Source organism: Lotus japonicus, chromosome 3 (assembly GCF_012489685.1).
Source record: "Lotus japonicus ecotype B-129 chromosome 3, LjGifu_v1.2".
NCBI lineage: Eukaryota > Viridiplantae > Streptophyta > Magnoliopsida > Fabales > Fabaceae > Lotus > Lotus japonicus.
In genome coordinates this window covers 66,043,554-66,061,913 of record NC_080043.1, presented here as the reverse complement: position 1 = coordinate 66,061,913, position 18,360 = coordinate 66,043,554, and the positions used below count along the sequence as shown (strand labels likewise).

Sequence of the window (18,360 nt, the reverse complement as noted above, 5' to 3'; positions counted from 1 at the left end):
TCATCCACTAAACGATCGGTACCTCCTCCCGGCCCGCTTGGGATGGAGGAGACTTCCCTTTTGAGTACAAGACAATCATCGGGCCCACCATGTAGGGGTTGACCTATCCCAACCACCCTACGGTACTAGTGGTTGGAGGCACAGATCCCAAGGAACCCTGGACCATTGGATCACTGCTTTGCGACAGAGAGCAACAGAGGATCCAACGGCCTAGGATGAACCAAGTACGAGCTATGCATGACGTTGCATGGCTCCAACCCTAATTTCCCTTCGTGTATATAAGGAGGGCTCCTCCTCCATGTTAAAGTAACTCATTCTCTTCACCTCTTCACTTACACATTCTTCATTCCTCTACTTATTTTAGCATCGGAGTCCCTTGCAGGAGCCCCTCCCGAGAACGTCAAGATCGCCGCGCGTCACCGCCCCACCTCTCCTCTCACCTACCCCCTGTCTCTGGATAGTTTGGTCGCTCCCCGATCAGGAGGGAAAGTGATAATTCACTCATTTTATATACAAGCCCTCACTACCCGACATCATGTAGAGTCAAAGGTAAGGGTGTCGTTGGAAATCAAAACATAACAATAACAGGATTTATACTCAAGTCATTTTCAACTTCATGGGATCCAAAAACATTAAAAGTAATGTTTGTGATCTAAGGAATGAGTACTTTTCCTCCTTTGTTGTTCACTTTCCTTCTGACACAAATAATACAAAATGGGACCTCAACCATGTTACTTAAATAAATTAATTATAATATTTTTTCCCAACAACACCTGTCTATAAGGACAGAGAATGTGACACGTGGATAATTAACTAGAAAAAGAAAAGTAAAAGTATAACTATACTATGTTATATAAAGGGGAACAACTTCATATCATTAGAATACACAGCAAAATCACAACCAAAAAAGTAAAGGAAAGAAGAAAAAGGAGAAACAAACTAACGCCAATCATCTTCACATGCTCTGTTGTTGTTGTTGTTCATAGGTCAGGTTCTTTAATTCATTTATTCTATTGGGTTGTTCTGTTTTTTTCTGATAATTTTATTTATGTATGATTTCCTCTGTTCTGCTTTGTAGTCTGTGATCTGAATCTTTGTTGGTTTGGAGGTTTAGTTTCATGTGTTGGAGGCAAAGTTTGGATTTTTAGGATATTATCTTGGTGGGTTTGGAACCATTTCTTCTGAAAAATGTTTTTCACTTATGGCATTGATGACTGTTTTAACTGTTTTTTTCTTGAGGGGAAAGTGGAAGATGTGTTGTGTGGATACCTCAATTTCATAATTGTTAGCTTTTGTAATTTTTGATTCTGTGAAAAGCTTGAAATCATTTTTTTCCTCTCTAATTGATTGATGGCTTCATTTTGGATTTTACAATTTGATCCAAGCTTGTTAAATAGGCGTCTTAATTATGGGGGTGTTCTTCTCATTAGTTATGAGGCGCCTATCTGTGGATCTGTAGATTAGTTTTGAGTTTTGATTAGAAATTCCGTATATTTTATAGATCTCATGGTGTGAGATTCTCATTCTTTTGATTCTCAAAGGTTCTTCAGTTTTCTTAAATATTCTTGGATAATTTTATTATATCTCAATTATCATGAGTGAATTTAATGTTTTCTTTTCAACCAGAAGTTGTTTGTCCATATATGATGTCCATTCTGATGTTGCATATCAATTGCATTGCAATTTAGATGAGTCAAATCATAAAATGGAGATTAATTCTAATTTCTAAATTATTTTTTGCAGATAGCAAGTAATATAATGTCTCCATCAATGAAATCAAAATCCAAGTCCAAGGAGAAGGGCTCTGCAAAGACAAGTAAGGAACAACATAAGGGAGCATTTCAAACTACAGAAACATCATTGGTTGCTTCTACTGCACAAGTTCATGTAAAAAATCTACACTTCCCAAATACATCTGATACAGATGAGCATTCTAATAGTCCTCAGGGAACAGCCTCTGAGTGTGATTCAGTTTCCAACAACGGCAGCTGCTCTGGTGAATCAGAAGACCCTAAGGAGAAAGCAACAAATTCTGCTACGCGGTTGAATGTTATGCCTGGTTGTGATAATGACCGAAGGGATAAGATCCGCCTAAAGAATGAGAGAAAGCACCAAAGGCAGAAGGAAAGGAGAGCTCAGGAGTTGCATGATCGATGTGGCGAGTATCTAATGTTGAAGAAGCTAGACGCACTTGCAGAGAAGCTAGTGGCAATGGGATTCTCTTCTGAGAGAGCTACATTGGCTTTAAAGTTAAATGATGGTAAATTAGAGGAATCAATATCATGGCTGTTTGAAGGAGGTGAAGAAGAATCACAAACCAAGAAAACTACAAATCCGGAGGGTAATTTGAAAATTGACATAGGTGAAGAGCTTGTGCAAATTTCTGCTATGGGGGTGAAGTACAATTGTTCAAATCAAGAGGTTGAGAGAGTAGTTGTTGCTTGTGAAGGTGATCTTCAAAAGGCAGAAAATACCTTAAAATCTCAAAAGCTGAAATCACCTGTGACCCAGTCAAAGTCACAGGATTCTGCTGCAGCTTCAGTTTCAATGCAACAGAAAGGGAATGAGTGTGACTTTAACTATTACAAGGTAGGTGGTGCTGAATCTACTTCTCCAGATCCTGGAAGCAGGAATCTGCAGTCTCTCCATTTGAATCATCCAAATGAACTAACAGAGAAAAGATGGGGAGTTACAGGATCAAGCCCTTCTACTATGTTAAATATGGCACAGTCTATGCAAACATTGTCTCCTTCTGTTAAAGTAGAGGCCTTACCTGGTTCCCTTAGGAATGAAGGACGAATGATTCAAGGAGGAGTAAGAAGAGAGGCCTTAGTCATGATGAAGCATCCACAACTCACAAATCCCCAACAAAATTCTCAGATTTCCATCAATTCTTTACCTTTAGGGACATCTGGTTGGTATGTAAATAGTACTCCACTTGTTGAGAATGTAAGGTCCAATGGGAAGTTACTGCACACTCACATGGAGCAACTTTGTCAAGCTCCGTATAAGGGTGGGTTCTATAATCCAATGGGTGCATCATCACCTTCACCTACAATTTCCTCTCATCATCAGGGCTTATGGAGCAACAATGCATCTTCACTTGAACTAACAGTTCCATCTTCCTTTGGACTTGTTTCTGGTCATCAGAATGCAGCTAGAACATTCAGCTCACTTTCACACATGGATAGGAGTACTCGGGGCATGATGCCAGAATTTGACTACAACAGCGTAGATTGGAGTTTGGATTGCACATCATCTTCCAAATCAGGTGGATTGTGGCCAGGGACGTCATCATTGTTGAGTAACAGTGATGGAAATAGAATGGGAAGTTCCTACATTACTGGATTGCAAAATGTTGGCATGGCTAGGGATTCTTCATCTTCTGATGGCTTGAGAGAGTGGACCTCTCCTTTTGCTGGGAAGGACATGTTCAGTGTTCCTAGGCAGTTTGTCACCTCTCCTTCTCTGTAGTTGCATATCATGGGAGTTAAAGGGATGTGACTTATAGCATGTTTGGAGCAGCTTATTTTTTCTAAGAATCAATTATAGTAATATAGTACCCAACAACTACTCACACGAGCTTATCCCAGTATTGATTTTGACTTCATAATCTATTGTAAACATGTTATTATTCTATGTAGTCCTTGGAATGACTTGTCTTGATAACTGTTTCTGGTTTTTTAGTGAAATCATCTTCTAATTTGTGGTCTATGATTGTTTTTCCACCTAGTCCTCAAACATCTCTTCCCTTCACTTGCATGTGTTTTATTTGAAGCCCTTTTCTGAAGCTCCCATTTACAGGTGGAGGCTAGAACAAATGTGTTTGAGCATGTGACATTACATCACATATCCTGAATCAAGCTATATGCAAGAGGGAACCATGAAATCCGAATTCTTTAGGTGACAACAGTGATCATGAGTGAAAATTGGAATATGAATATATGATGCTGCCCATAAAATCTCTTCATTAATATTTTTCAAATTAATGAGTTCTTTTAACCTGTCTATTATATGGGTTTACATCTAGATAGGGGCAAAATTATTGTATTGCTTATATGGGTTTACATTTTTATTTTAAAAAATTGAGCTTTTATCCTACTTACAGCTTCAATTTCTTTCATTTTCCACTGAAACAGAGGTCCTTAAATCCATAAGCATGTCAAATATGAACTATTCAGCCCCAGTGCAGTAGCCCAGTCTCTCTCTCTATCTCTCTCTATCTCTCTCTCCAAAGCCTCTTATAAAGATCAGTTAAGGGTGGGGTAACAGGCAAGGTGGAGAGAGAACTTCGCCAAACTGCTCCAAACAGTAGTGAAAAGTACGACTTAAATTAAAAAGAAAATTCAAGGAACTCAGAAAGGCTCATGTATTCACAGTCTCTTTCAAATGACTATACCTCATCAATGCTTTGAATCTATACATTCTTCTACTTCGAACACATCAGTAATAATTTCCCAAACAATTTGAGAATCTAAGTTCAACAGAGTCCCAAAAGATTCTATACACAAAAACGTTCAATACACTGGTCACCCTTACCTCCACCACCAGAACTGTTTGAACATGTATATCTTTCTCATCCTAGTATTGTATGTCAGGAAGGCTCTGGCTTTGATAGGATCAGCATTCAAATACTCAAATGGAGCCTGTAATAGCTCAGCGGCATCAATGGAGCACTTGCTGCGCTCCATTGAATCAGCCAATCGCCGGATGCTTGATGCCACGGTCATCAATGCTTCTTGAAGCTCATCCGAGCTTCGAGGCCGTTTCGGAAGCTGTCTTAGAGGATGGACGACAGGAGCCTCTTGATAACCATTGGGCATCTGCTCATACTCTGGAGGCTCACTGTATGATTCGGTTCCATCTGTCTCACTCGTATTTTCTGAAACGGGAGATGCAAAGGAGGCGGATTCATCGTCACAATTCTTCATATTCACTAAGTGGTTATCATCCTTCACCTTTGCCCAACGACCGGGAGCTTGATAGTTTCCACAAACAATTTTAAGTTGATCATACATCTCTATCTGCTTTCCACAAAATCCTTTAGCATCAGGGTGTGCCTATTCAATGAATTAGAGGACATTAGAATAGGTACGTCAGATAAATTTATAAATTCAAAGAAGTGAAAAAGATCAAAGGTAAACTCACCGCAACATATCTCTTCCAAAGCTCAACACGATCACACTCGATCATCTTCGTATTTGGATTCCACCAGAAACCATCCTGACTCAGAATACCTTTTATTACTTTAAACCTCTTCTTAAGAGTCTTCAGACGGTTGATAACTTTCTGATTATTCAAATTTAAGTTGAAACGCGTGTTTATATATAGTTAAAGTCAAATCGATGCATAACTGAGCCAAGCATATCGTTTCCAGCCCAGCTTAAGCTTTAGATATCAGGTCATTTTATTACTCATGCACAGACTGCAGTCTCACAGAGTTAACAGAGCTTGCTCAAGGGCACTATTAACAAGCTATAGAACAAAATTCTATAGTTTGAAGTTGTTAAGCTTGAATCATGAAAAAAGGTTCCAAAATGGCCCAGAACAAACTCTACCAAGATACCAAGAATGTTTACTCTGATATCAAATACTGCCTACAGAAAATGAAGTCTAACATGCTACTCCTTTGTTTCATATTCACCAAATTAACAGAACCGCCACTACTACTAATAGTAAATGCTTACACTTCAAACTGAACAATCTAAAACCCATAATGGAAATGGAATCAATTCAGCTATTAACAAATTTGAAGCAGTTGCAAATACATCATAAGCAGTTTACTGGAGAGTGAGCACTTAAATTTCACCTAGAAATGCATTTTGTCAACCTGAAATCTTGAACCAAAACAATAACTGCATTACAGTGAAGAATATCATGCACAGAACAATTACCCAAGAACACCGGATCTTGAGGGTGAGCCGATAGGAAACAGCTGCGGAAATGGAGTCTATTAGGTTTTTTTTCTCGGGAAAATATGGGAAATTTTCTTTTGCATTTTCTTGATGACCAAACAAACGCTAGTAAAAGCAACAATGATATATACACACCTCATGTTTAAAACACTTCATTTCCACCTCTTTTTATTTCTATCTCTCTCCTCTTAACATCTATCACATCTCATATTTTCTCTCTCTTACTTTTTCTTTTCTTCCTATCTCTCTCATCCTCCACCTCTCTCCACCTCATTTTAGAGGTGTGAACATAACATTGGGGATCAGGTGCACACCGGTGATTAGGGGTGAACATGCGTCGGGTAGATCCGATGAATCCGTCCAACCCAATCCGATCCAATAGAAAAAATGTGGGTTGGATCGGACAATCGGGTTAATCGATTTTACTACAACCCAACCAAGTTCGGATCGGATTTCGGATTCAGTTCAAATACATCCAACCCAACCCAGAACCCATACATATAATAATATTTTTTTATAATTTTACTCATACTTTGAGTGCTAGTGTCGGAGTGATGACTTTTGAAACTTTGAGACTTAAGTATTTGTAGTTATTTGTCATATTTGAACTTAGAGTATTTGTTCGTAGTTATTTGTTACATGTTTATATATAGTTATTTGGCATGTTGGAGACATCTAAGTTCTAAGTGTCATGTCATGACATTTAGTGTTGTTTTTCACTTTTTAGGTACTATTTATGTTAGATTGTTTCATGTCATTTGATAATGAAGTTTTATGTTTTCATGATATTTGGCTATATGTCATTTATGTGGTATTATTTCATGCTATTTGATATGACTTTTTGTGTCTTTTTCATGCTATTTAGTATTATAACATATTTAGTATTTTTTATAACTTTTTATGAATTTATAATAATTTTTGTAAGATTTTTTAATATTTCAGATATATTATTATTTTAATATAGCGACCCAATCAATCTATCCAACCCAATCCGAACTTCGTCGGGCTGGTTCGGATCGGGTCCGAACAAGAAATTTGTGAAATCCAACCCAACCCAACCCAACCCAGACAATTTTTATCGGTTCGGATTTTATTTTGACCAAAACCCATCAAACTCAACCCATGTGCGCCCCCTACCGGTGAGCAAGATTGAGTGAAGGCCTTATGGGTGCACATAGGCCAGGTCAACCCAATAAATCCATCCAACCCAATCCAATGGTAAAAATGCGGGTTGGATTGGGCCAACGGGTCTACCGGATGGATTTTATTACGATCCAATCATCTTTGGATCGGATATCGTATTCCATAATAATCCATCAAACTCAACCCGAAATTCAATCATGTAATAATAATATATTATTTAATATATATTTTTAATAATTTTAATTTTTGCCTAACCTACTAATAGGGTATGTAATTTATGGAGACTTTGATCCTATTATTTGAGTGATTTTTAGGAACTTGGAGACTAATTTGTTTGTAATTACTTATCATATTTAAAAACTTGAAATACTTGTTTAGTTATGTGTTGTTGTATAGATGTGTGTAGATGGTAGTTATTAACCTGTGATGTAATCGCATGTTAGAGACTTGAAGTACTTGTTTTTTAATATTTTTCAATATTTCAGATTTATTTTTATCTTAATATAGCGATCCAATCAATCCATCCAAACCAACCCGAAGATTGTCGGATTGGGTTGGTTCGGATTCGTAGGTGAAAATTCACAAAATCCAACCGAACCCAACCCAAACAGTTATGATCGGTTCGAGTTCTGATTAGCTTGAAAATCCATCCAACCCAATCCATGTGCAGCCCTAGAAGGCCTTATCATTGAGAGCCACGTGATCGGAATATTCAACCCAAACAAGAGAATTTTACCTTGCAACTATGCTATATTCTCATTCATTGGAAAATAAAAAAATTCTGATTCATTTTTCTCTTGCATCTCATTTTCACCGATTTTCCCTTCATATCAATCATTTATCCATCATATGAATGTAGATTGGTGGACAAAATATTTACATAAGTTGATTTAATCAATAGTTTATTTCATAATTTTAATTGAATGATAGTATTTGCCTTAAAAAAAGTGTCATGTGAATCTTTCACTTATAAAAAGACTTCTTTTAACTTTTAACCATTCGAAATTATAAATTTAATCTTAAAATAATATAAAATACTAATTATAATTTACTCTCTTCTTCACTAATTTACCCAAGCTCACCTAACTGTCATCGCCTTTAGCTACCATCGCACGCAGCTAATAGTGCCGCCTCCAGGCACCGTCGTCTTCGAGAATCAAGTTATATTCACTTCAATTCAAACGCCACATCTCCAAATCAATAGTAACGACAACAAGCACGAAACATCGTTCAACTAAATATAATATATTAAATAGAACACATAATTATTTTTCCTCTGCCACGTCCAACCACCACTTAATAGGGATAGATTAATTAGTTTAATTATGTGTTTTATTTTAAATTTAAATGAAAAAAATTCCACATGGGCTCATTAAATGACGTGGCAACCACATGTGGGACTCCTGAAGCTTTTGCGTTGATCAACCCAACCGGAAGGACTAAAACCAATCAATACTCTAAAGGTTAGGGACGATCTCCCACTTTCACTCTGATGAGAGACTAAAACCAAAAGTTGTGTAAAAGTATGGGGAAAAAACAGCTTAAAAAATGTTTTTTTTTTGTGCTTTGAAAAGAAATGTATTAGCTCCATTTTAACTTGTGAACCTAAATTTAAACAAGGCGCACTATATATAAGAAACACTAGATTGCAATTGAAACAAGGTAGGAATGGTCTAATAACCCTGTAACTTTTTGGAAATTTTGTAGGATTATGCAACATGATTTAGGACTCATTGACTTCTAACTTTAGTGTTTTTTTTTTTTTGGGCACCTCTTGTGCTTCTTATTAATAATATTTGGTTTATCAATAAAACTAACAAGGTGTTGGTGTATGGTTGTAAACAAACTAGATCCTCGTAGTTGTCACGATGATAATACAAGTTTGAATCTTGAGAAAAATATTTGTTGGAAGGATATGCAACCATTTTTCGAATGGGTGATGACAAGAAAAAAAAATGCACACAAAATAAACCGAGATACATTCCCCTATTCCAGAATTTGATAATTACTTTCCAGTTCATATTATTTCAGGTATTTTGTAACAATCATCTTCAAGATTTAGATTACCATTTATTGGGAGCAACAAAGAAAATATGTTTTTATTCGGCGTCCCTTAATTACCTTGGTAGAATGTTAGAGATTGTTACATCATTAATAGAAAGATTATTGGAACTTCTTGAAGTAGATGCATCCTCTGGGCCCATTCTTCCAACTGAAAATGCAGGGGGTTTAGGTTTTGGAAGGGTAATTGTGTCACTCCCCAGCATTTCTACAACATTTGACATGGTTGGTCTATCTGCTGCATTTTCTTGAACACACAATAGGCCAATGTGTATGCAGTTCACAACTTCACTGGTTATGCAGGATTTTTCCAATTGGGAATCCATTAAGTCCAAACATTTTCCTTCACACCATTTTGTCCATGTCTGCAAGTAATTGTGAATGTTGCTATATAAGTTCTAGTTAACACATTCTTGATCAGATATGAATGAAAAACTTACATATAAGAGAAGGCCTTGACCATGTTCGGACAGATAGAATCCACTGTTCTTTTTCCCACAAATGATTTCTAAAACAAGTACTCCAAAGCTGAAAACATCGGATTTAACTGAAAATAATCCTTCCATAGCATACTCTGGAGCCATGTATCCACTATTGAAATCAGTTCAACTTTGTGTTAGTATTCTCTTAAATCATAGATTAATTTAGGACTAGGGGAAATTTTATTCTTTTTCAACTAATTAAGTGCTTAAAACTGCATTAGTAATAAATCTTATTGATAAAATAAATGTGAGGTGTAAGTGGAACTCACTAGGTACCCATTACTCTTCTTGTATTTGCCTGGTTTTGGCCTGTTTCAAATGCCCTTGCCAATCCAAAATCTGATATTTTGGGATTCATTTCCTGGTCTAATAGAACATTGCTAGCTTTGAGATCTCTATGGATTACTCTTAGCCGAGAGTCCTCATGAAGGTATAGAAGACCTTTAGCTATTCCATTCATAATGCTTAATCTTAGTTTCCAATCGATTTTCTTTCTTTTTTCATCATCTGTCAACAAAAGGACAGAAAAGATTTGATAAGAAAAATGACAATTCTATGGTGGACCTTGTCAAAAATTGGTACATCTATGAACCATGTTTTTACTACTAACATTAAGTACACATTATTTACAATATGCTTCTTATGTGCTAAAATAGATTTGCAGAGAAACTCTTTTAACTTGTGAACCAGATTTTTCTTGATCCACGATATATAAATCCTAAGAAAAAAAATAACTAAATATTTGAAATAGAAAACTTAAAGAAACTCCCAAATGCAAATCCTAAGAAAAAAGATCACTAAATATTTGAAATAGAAATCCCAAATGCCAAATATTAAGTACTGGCCTTAGCATGGAAAAAAGACCATACTTTTCTAGTAATACCCTTTCTTGGATATTTTTCAAGTTATAACATGACTACAGTTTACATAAGGTAACTTGAATTTAGTTCCATACAATTATCAGGAAAAGAAAATTGGCCTTAGCTTACTTGGATATTATGATCATTAGCTGTTCCCTTAAGAGCAAGAGATATCAATGTCATAGTGCACAACTCGTGAATCGGGATACTTACATCTAACTGGCAATAATATACAATAAAGTTGTAACCTACTCCCAACTACCTTAAAGCCCACATCATTATCACCTAAAGCAGAAGCCTATAATGCACAGTAATTTTTTTTAAAATGATTATTAAAAACTAAAAAGCAATAATGAAAACATACCAAACAAGTGAAAGTCAAGACTTGCATTGGACATGTATTCATACACAAGTAGCTTTTCATTTTGTTCCAAGCAGCAAGCCAACAGTCTTACAAGGTTTCGATGTTGCAATTTAGCTATGAACATTATTTCATTCTTGAACTCCTCTGAGCCTTGGCCAGAAGATTTTGAGAGCCTTTTGACTGCAATTTTTCTTCCATCTGGCAGAGTTCCCTGAAAAAATGATTGAAATGAATGTAAAATCATTTAGGAAAAGGTGACAATAACAAAGAACCTATAGCTAAAGTTCCACATCATTAGTAGTACCCATGTTGAACCAATTATTATGATTATATTACTCACCAATCACCTCATATTTTCACAAATCACCGCTCTCCTCATTAACTCAACCAATTACTACCATTCTCTCTAAAACATAATCCACTAATTAAATAAAGGTCTTTTAGTCAAGTTTGTATCAATAAGGAGTTTTTAAACTGTGCGCATAACTTTAAATAACAAAAGGAATTGAGGTAGTATCTTGTAAACAGGGCCAAAACCACCTTCCCCTAATTTACATGCCTCTGAAAAATGATGAGTGCTCTGCACTCTGCAGGATTCTGATTAATGGGATTGTAGGCAGGTCTGAGTTCAGAGCTTCCCCATTTGAAGATAGAGGAATGGTGTCACTGTCAGGTGTCAGCCAATCTACAAAGAGAAGTTTATTGAGTTTATATTTGAACTAAATGACCCTATATATATTATAAAGTATGTGAAATAAGCTAATTCAGACAAATGTAAGCATATGTTGCTGTAGGAAATCACCTTTTTTAACTCTATTCCTGCACCAGAAGCAGTAAACACTCAAACTTAATAGAGTTACTGACCCCAGCACACTGAAGCCAATGATCAAGTTTCTTGACTTACTAGTACCCCCTTGTCCGGCTGAAATAGCATAAGAAAATAACATGGTTATTATCTGAATATTTGGAAATATTTCTACAATTAACTCTGAAACTAAAATCAGTTCTAAAACCAAAATGAATTATGGGTAGAAGCTTTTTTTAGTAGCTTGTGGATGCCAGAATTTATTATGAGGAAAGAGAGATGGATCCAAACACGGTAAGGGAATTCTTGTGCTAGCAGAAATAAATTGTTATATAATTAGTAATTACAAGAGAACAAAGAAGCATTTAATGTGTGACCTGTTTGTGAATTAGGCACAGGAACTGAAGATGTTTGATTCTTAAAAGTGTAGAAGTTGTAATCATCATACTGTATCCCACAACTTATAGTGAGAACCTGCCACCCAATCTTTCTTTCACAACATTTGGGAACCTGAGTTAACATGGCCTCCAAACACTGCCTGCACCCCTCATTTGTAAGATCTCTGCTGCATTGCACTAGTCCATACACTCTCAGAGTAGAATTCAAATTGAACTCACTCATATAGAACAACTGATTGGTCTCCTTAGTTGCTTTCCTGATCAAACCTCTCATTTTTTTTTGGCTTAATACATCAAAAGGCCCCTGAAATTGTAAAGGGAATCAATTCTAGGGCCTGAAAAATTTTCGCATCAAATTGAGTCCCTAAGAAATTTTTTTTAATTTAATTAAGGACAAAATGTGTCTGATGCTGAAGTGTAGCCTACTCAGCTTTTCCACGTGGCATTTTAAATTTTTTTTAATTGAAAAATTCCAAAACTTAATTTATGTGGCTTTTATCTTTTTCTTTAATTAGAAACTAATGTTATTCATTTATTTTTAATTCCATCTCATTTCAATAAAAACAAAACCTATTCTAATTAAACCTTAAAACTAATCTGGAAGGGGAAAAAGTTGCAAGAGAAGGAAGAAGAACGCAGAAGAGAAGGAAGAAGGGAAGGAGAGTGATCCCGCCACCACCGCCGCTGGCTTCTACCTCGACATCAACGCCTCCTCCTCCGATCTCCACCACCACCGCTGGCCTCTGCCTCGACCTCAACCTGGAGTAAGATTCTGGATTCTGGGTTTCGATTCCATTGTTCCAAACCCTTCTCCTCTTCTCTTTCTCCTTCTCCTCTTCTCTGCTATTTCCCCGAACTGGATCCACTCGGTTGTTTTCTTGGGAAGAGAGATCTCGAGTGATTTTCGTTGACTCAGTGTAGGTTGCTTCTTCTGGACGGGTATAGGTTTAGGAGATTCGATTTGTATGTCAAATATTTGGGGTTTGGTGTCAAATTCGAAGATTGAATCGGTTGGATCTGAAGTAAAATATTGAGATGAATTAGGGTTTGGTAGATCGAATTGAAAGGTGAAGTCGTTGTCTTCTTGGGTGGTGGTGCGGATCAGGATGGGAGAGAGTTCGCCGAAAAGGTGCAGTTTGATGCGGTAGAGGGCACAGACTTCATCAGGGTTGGCCATTTGAGAAAGATGAGATGAGAAGATTGAAATTGAAATTGTTGTTTTGGAAAAGTCTATTTTATGGGTAAATTTTCTGGGTTTGGGGGAGGGGAGTGGGGTGATAGTCGTGGGAGTGGTGGGGTTGATTTGCAGAGTTGGGGGTTGTAGTGGGTGAGAGAATGAGGAGGAGGTTAGGGTTGAGAGATGGGATATAGAAAAAGGAAGAAGAAGTTGGGGATTATGGTCTGTATGTTGAGGATGCAGATGATATGGTGTTGAGGATGATGATTTTTTTTTGAACTCGAGGATGATGATTGATAAGATAAGATTTGTGGAGGAAAATTAGGAGAAGAAGTGATTGTGATAAGATTAGGAGATTAGGAAAATTAGTGACTGCAATTACGCCTTTTATTTTTTATTTATGCTTAAAAAAAATTTTTTGATAGGCATTTATGCTTTAATATATGAGTTGGAATTAAAAAATTAAGTTTTAGAATTTTTTTAATTAAAAAAAAAATTAAAAAGCCATGTGGAATTGCTCACTAGGACAAAATTGAGGTCTGGCAGCATTTGACCTTAATTGAATTAAAAAAAATTTCTTAGGGACCTAATTTGATGCGAAAATTTTTCAGGCCCTGGAATTGATTCCCTTTACAATTTCAGGGGTCTTCTGATGTATTAAGCCTTTTTTTTTATAAGCAATCAAACCTCTCATGAAATCCTCACCTTTCTGAATCTCTATTCTACTGGAAACATTTTTTGTTCCAAAACCGTGCCATGATGGGTCTGTTGTGACATTCCCAAAGAAGTTCTCATTGGAGTACCTTAGAATGCAGAAATCATACCATATGATGGCAGAGGCTCTGTTGGGGAAGCGCTGAAGGATTTCTCTGGCAGCGGCGGAGACGCAGAACTGGCAGAAGTATCCAACCACATCGCCACGACAATCGTATAGGCCATACACGGCATCATCATCTCCTATGGTGGTGTGGTTGAAGCCTTTGCTTGTGGCTGCATCAGTGGACATCCATGAGAGGATGGTGTCAAGATTGGTTTAGAATGAAGGGCTGAGAGGTTTCTGTGTGGTGTTATGGCAGTTATCTCCCATGTAGCTGAGTGATTGTGACTTTGTAACCAGTGGTTTGATCAGTAATAGTAGGAAAACAAGAGATATGGATCCAACATTCAGTTGTGTTCCCTCCATGGAGGTACTTTGCTGAGACAACAAAATATGTTATAGTACTACATGACTATATATTAATGTGGATTTGCTTCCAAACCATAAAGTTATTTTGAGTCATCCTAGTTTCCTTTTACAAGTCCACTCTTACTTTTCTGTTTTTGATGGCTGCTTTCATTAAATTATTACCACAATAGGCAAGACATTATGCATTGGATTACTTGGTTTGGATAGGAAGCCTCTTTATTTAGTTATGAATGTGAGAGTAAAACTTTCTATGATCAATAAGATTTATCATGTCAAATCAATGAAAATGATAGCGGTAGAGCGGAAGCGTACCTGAATGGATAGCAAATGGCAAAAGCAATGAAGAATAGGGGGTTGGGTGTCATATCAAATACATTAATACCTCAATTAACCGAAATCATATAATGTGACATTAAATTGAGTCTCACAAATTTACAGTCTATAATGCATAATTATTTACATATACAACCCAATATTGGATAATGATCCAACACTCAAGACCATATTCCTTCAGAATAAACTTTGATTTTACATGGAAACAAAAAAGAATAATACCTATAACAGTGTTAAATGCAGGGCTTGTTCATAGTAAAAGATTTATCCTGTTGAATCAACTATCTAGGTGAAATAATACTAACTGTTACATCATTAACAGAATTATCCTTGGAGTTAATAATAGTTGGACCTTCCTCATAGGCCATTCTTCCAACTGAAAATGCTGGTTGCTTGGGTTTAGGAAGGGCCATTGTGTCACTCCCAAGCATGAGAACAACGGTTGACATGGTTGGACGATCTGCTGCATCTTCTTGTACACATAACAAACCAATGTGTATGCACTTCATCACTTCGCTTTCTATGTATGATTCTTTGTTTATCGGATCGATCAATTCCAAACTTTTTCCTTCACACCAAAGTCTCCAAGTCTGCATATAAAATATGAAAAACTTTTTTTAGATATGTTATAGAATGTAAAAATCCATTCATGTAACACTATACTTTTTTTATTAGTTACTTCATGACATTGTATTAGTCTTTATGACTAAATGATAACAAAATTTGGTACTTGCATCATATTAAGCACAAGATATGTGTCTATATATTATCTATCCAATAAAAGGCTCTAACTTTTTTTTTTGGTACATCGGAAAAATAAAAAGCTCTAACTTGAAAGAGCATGCTAGAGATTATATACAAATATAAAACAATTTGTTTCATTCAACAGTCCTATCTCTTTCTAATATCAATTTGTTATTGAGATAATATCAGAAAAACCAAACTTACATATAATAGAAGACTTTGCGCATGTTCTGAAAGAAAGAATTCACCATTTCTTTTCCCATAAATGATTTCTAATAGAAGAACTCCAAAGCTGAAAACATCAGATTTCACTGAAAATAAGCCTGCCATAGCATATTCTGGAGCCATGTATCCGCTGTAAAATTTAATATAACACTGTCAGTTGTTAGTTGTGTAAAACTTTCTAGTGACATGTCTTGAAAGAGTTGCAATAATAACACTTACTAAGTGCCAATAACCCTCTCTGTTCTGCTCTGACTTTGGCCTATTTCAAATTTCTTTGCCAATCCAAAATCTGATATTTTTGGATTCATTTCATGGTCCAGAAGAACATTGCTGGCTTTCATATCTCTATGGATTACTCTGAGTCGAGAATCTTCATGAAGGTATAGTAGTCCTCTTGCAATTCCATTGATGATGCTTAGTCGTAGTTTCCAATCTAATTGCTTTTGCTTTTCCTCATCTGACAAGCAAATGAACATTGGATTCCTGTTATTTAGGAAAACAATACCAATTGAGAGTTGAGACTAATATATTATTCACTTTTTTCATTATAGTTGCTTAGTTATAGGAAATATGACTGGATATGATACTTCAAGTCTTCAATTAATCTCCCAAAATGCAAAATATGTCAATTTATAAGTAATTTCAGAAAATTTTGCAACCTACTATTCTAAGAAAGGCACAGACAATATCATCGTTTCAGGAAAGCAAATCAAAACGTACTGAATAGGTGAAAATCAAGGCTTGAATTTTGCATGTACTCATATACTAGCATCTTCTCATTTTCCTCAATGCAGCAACCCAAGAGTTTGACAAGATTTCTGTGTTGCAGTTTAGCTATGAAGATTACTTCATTCTTGAACTCCTCTAAACCTTGACCAGACGTTTCCGCAAGCCTTTTGACAGCAATTTCAGTCCCATCTGGTAGAGTACCCTGATAAAAAAAAAAAGGAAAAGGTAGAAAAAAGAAGAGGAGAAGTTAAAATGTTAAAGCCAGCCAAACTATGCATAGCTAAAGGAATTGATTGATACCTTGTAAACAGGTCCAAATCCACCTTCTCCTAATTTGGATGACTCTGAAAAGTTATTAGTTATCTTTTGAATTACAGCTAAAGGAATTATAGGAAGGTCTTCATTCAATGATTCCTCTCTTTGAACATGATCATTAGAAGCTGTAGGATTGGTCTTCAACAGCAATCCAACTGCCAAGGAAGCTAGGGAGTTTAAGTTTGGATATACTATAGTCTTATTGTCAGAGGCAGGATTATGAAATTTGTGATTTTTTTTTACCTTTACATAAACCATTCTTGCTCCAGGAATAATAGACACAACAAATTAGTAGAGCTACTGCTACCAACACACTTACTATGATAATAATCCGGTTTTTGGTATTTCTTCCACCTTCATGCTCGGCTGCAAAAATAACATAGATGAAAATGGTTTTTCTTTTTCTTTCACATTTTAAAAGGACACAAATTTGTTAAAAGCTAATTAGTATATTTAGCAAGAGCCATTGTTTGTTGAAATTTTTTTTTGGAGTCAAGAGTACAGATAGAAAACAAATCAAGCAGAAACATCAAAATCTTGAAGAGAGTCATGAACCAATTATCCGAAAAGCTTAAGTTGTTGGTTAAGTGACACATGAATAGTTATAACTATAACACGCTCCCTCACGCAGCAGCCATTGAGACTTGAAGCGACACATGAATGATTATATTTCTAAGAAAGAGTACCTGGATTTGGAATAAGAGAAGGGGATCCTGTTCCTGTCTGATTGGTAATCTGGTAGAACCTATAATCATCAAACTTCATCCCACAGCTTGGTGCCATAATTGCCCATGATACCTTTGTCTCACAACACAGGGGAACTATATCCAACAGAGTCTCTAAACACTGTCTGCAATCATGACTAGTAAGGTCTTTACTACACTGCAACAAGCCATACCTTTTCTCAGTGTTAGTCCAATTAAACTCAACAGTTCCCCAGTACTGGTTCTGGTTCTGGTTAGTTAGTTTTGTTATCGAACCCCTCATGTCATCCTGTGCTTTCCTAAGCTCTGTTGAGTCCTTTATGGTTTTGGACCCGGAAACGTTCCATGCCGGCGTTAAAGAAATTTTTCCAAAGAAATTGTAGTTGGAGCAACGAATGATGCATGTGTCATACCATATCATAGCTGTGACAGTGTTGGGACAGCGTTGCGCGATTTCTCTCGCGGCGGTGGTGAGACAGAATTGGCAGAAATATCCACTTAGGTCTCCTCTGCAATTGTAGTTCCCATAAACAGCAGCATCACCATCACCATCACCATTGTTGCCTATTATGGTTTCGTTATATACTGTGCCTGTGATGGAATCAGAGGTTACCCATGAGAGGAAGTTGTTGACATTGGATTGGTATGAAGTGGTAGGAGATTTGCCTGTTGTTGAGTTGTGGCAAAAAGTGTACATGTAAATTGGAGATTGTGCAGTTATTGTTGGGGTGAAATGGAGCAGGAGGAAAAAAAGGAGGAACATGAAGCTAGAAAATGAGCTTTTTAATCTCCAATTTCCCATAGGTAGAGCCATGCACATAATATATGAGTTATAATAATACATAGACACAAAATTAAACATTACTTAAAATTATTCAACAGGATTGAATAATTTGTGCTGCTAAAAATTAAAAATGAG

At 36.3% G+C, this 18,360-nt stretch overlaps 3 protein-coding genes and 1 pseudogene across 4 annotated transcripts; 1 reads left to right on the top strand and 3 right to left on the bottom strand.

The window, feature by feature from the left end:
• Window positions 1–864: 864 nt before the first annotated feature.
• LOC130745357 (uncharacterized) lies at window positions 865–3,714 on the top strand. Of its 2 annotated transcripts, none has more exons than XM_057597544.1 (2): window positions 865–986; window positions 1,744–3,714. In XM_057597544.1, the coding sequence occupies exon 2, from the start codon at window positions 1,759–1,761 to the stop codon at window positions 3,472–3,474; it is 1,716 nt and encodes a 571-aa protein (XP_057453527.1). In that variant the 5' UTR covers window positions 865–986; window positions 1,744–1,758; the 3' UTR covers window positions 3,475–3,714. The 2 variants fall into 2 exon arrangements, with proteins under 2 accessions (XP_057453527.1, XP_057453528.1); XM_057597545.1 differs by lacking the exon at window positions 865–986 and adding an exon at window positions 1,014–1,160.
• Window positions 3,715–4,199: 485 nt separating this feature from the next.
• Window positions 4,200–6,008, bottom strand: LOC130745358 (uncharacterized). The gene is made up of 3 exons (XM_057597546.1): window positions 5,895–6,008; window positions 5,149–5,289; window positions 4,200–5,060 (listed from the first exon to the last, which is right to left on the bottom strand). The coding sequence occupies exons 2-3, from the start codon at window positions 5,191–5,193 to the stop codon at window positions 4,536–4,538; spliced, it is 570 nt and encodes a 189-aa protein (XP_057453529.1). The 5' UTR covers window positions 5,194–5,289; window positions 5,895–6,008; the 3' UTR covers window positions 4,200–4,535.
• A 3,003-nt stretch (window positions 6,009–9,011) lies between these two features.
• LOC130745356 (cysteine-rich receptor-like protein kinase 10) lies at window positions 9,012–14,495 on the bottom strand (annotated as a pseudogene).
• A 371-nt stretch (window positions 14,496–14,866) lies between these two features.
• On the bottom strand, window positions 14,867–18,273 carry LOC130745354 (cysteine-rich receptor-like protein kinase 10). The gene is made up of 7 exons (XM_057597542.1): window positions 17,424–18,273; window positions 16,981–17,103; window positions 16,723–16,892; window positions 16,414–16,624; window positions 15,913–16,150; window positions 15,673–15,823; window positions 14,867–15,314 (listed from the first exon to the last, which is right to left on the bottom strand). The coding sequence occupies exons 1-7, from the start codon at window positions 18,259–18,261 to the stop codon at window positions 15,006–15,008; spliced, it is 2,040 nt and encodes a 679-aa protein (XP_057453525.1). The 5' UTR covers window positions 18,262–18,273; the 3' UTR covers window positions 14,867–15,005.
• Between the last annotated feature and the right edge of the window lie 87 nt (window positions 18,274–18,360).

Excerpts from the sequence above, each read along its gene's own strand:
- LOC130745357 (XM_057597544.1), top strand. The coding sequence starts at position 1,759 with ATGTCTCCATCAATGAAATCAAAATCCAAGTCCAAGGAGAAGGGCTCT.
- LOC130745358 (XM_057597546.1), bottom strand. The coding sequence starts at position 5,193 with ATGATCGAGTGTGATCGTGTTGAGCTTTGGAAGAGATATGTTGCG. Across the intron at positions 5,061-5,148 it reads TTTGGAAGAGATATGTTGCG|GCACACCCTGATGCTAAAGG; the intron begins GTGAGTTTACCT and ends TTCATTGAATAG.
- LOC130745354 (XM_057597542.1), bottom strand. The coding sequence starts at position 18,261 with ATGTGCATGGCTCTACCTATGGGAAATTGGAGATTAAAAAGCTCATTT. Across the intron at positions 17,104-17,423 it reads TTCTCTTATTCCAAATCCAG|CCGAGCATGAAGGTGGAAGA; the intron begins GTACTCTTTCTT and ends TTATTTTTGCAG. Across the intron at positions 16,625-16,722 it reads GATTTGGACCTGTTTACAAG|GGTACTCTACCAGATGGGAC; the intron begins GTATCAATCAAT and ends TTTTTTTATCAG.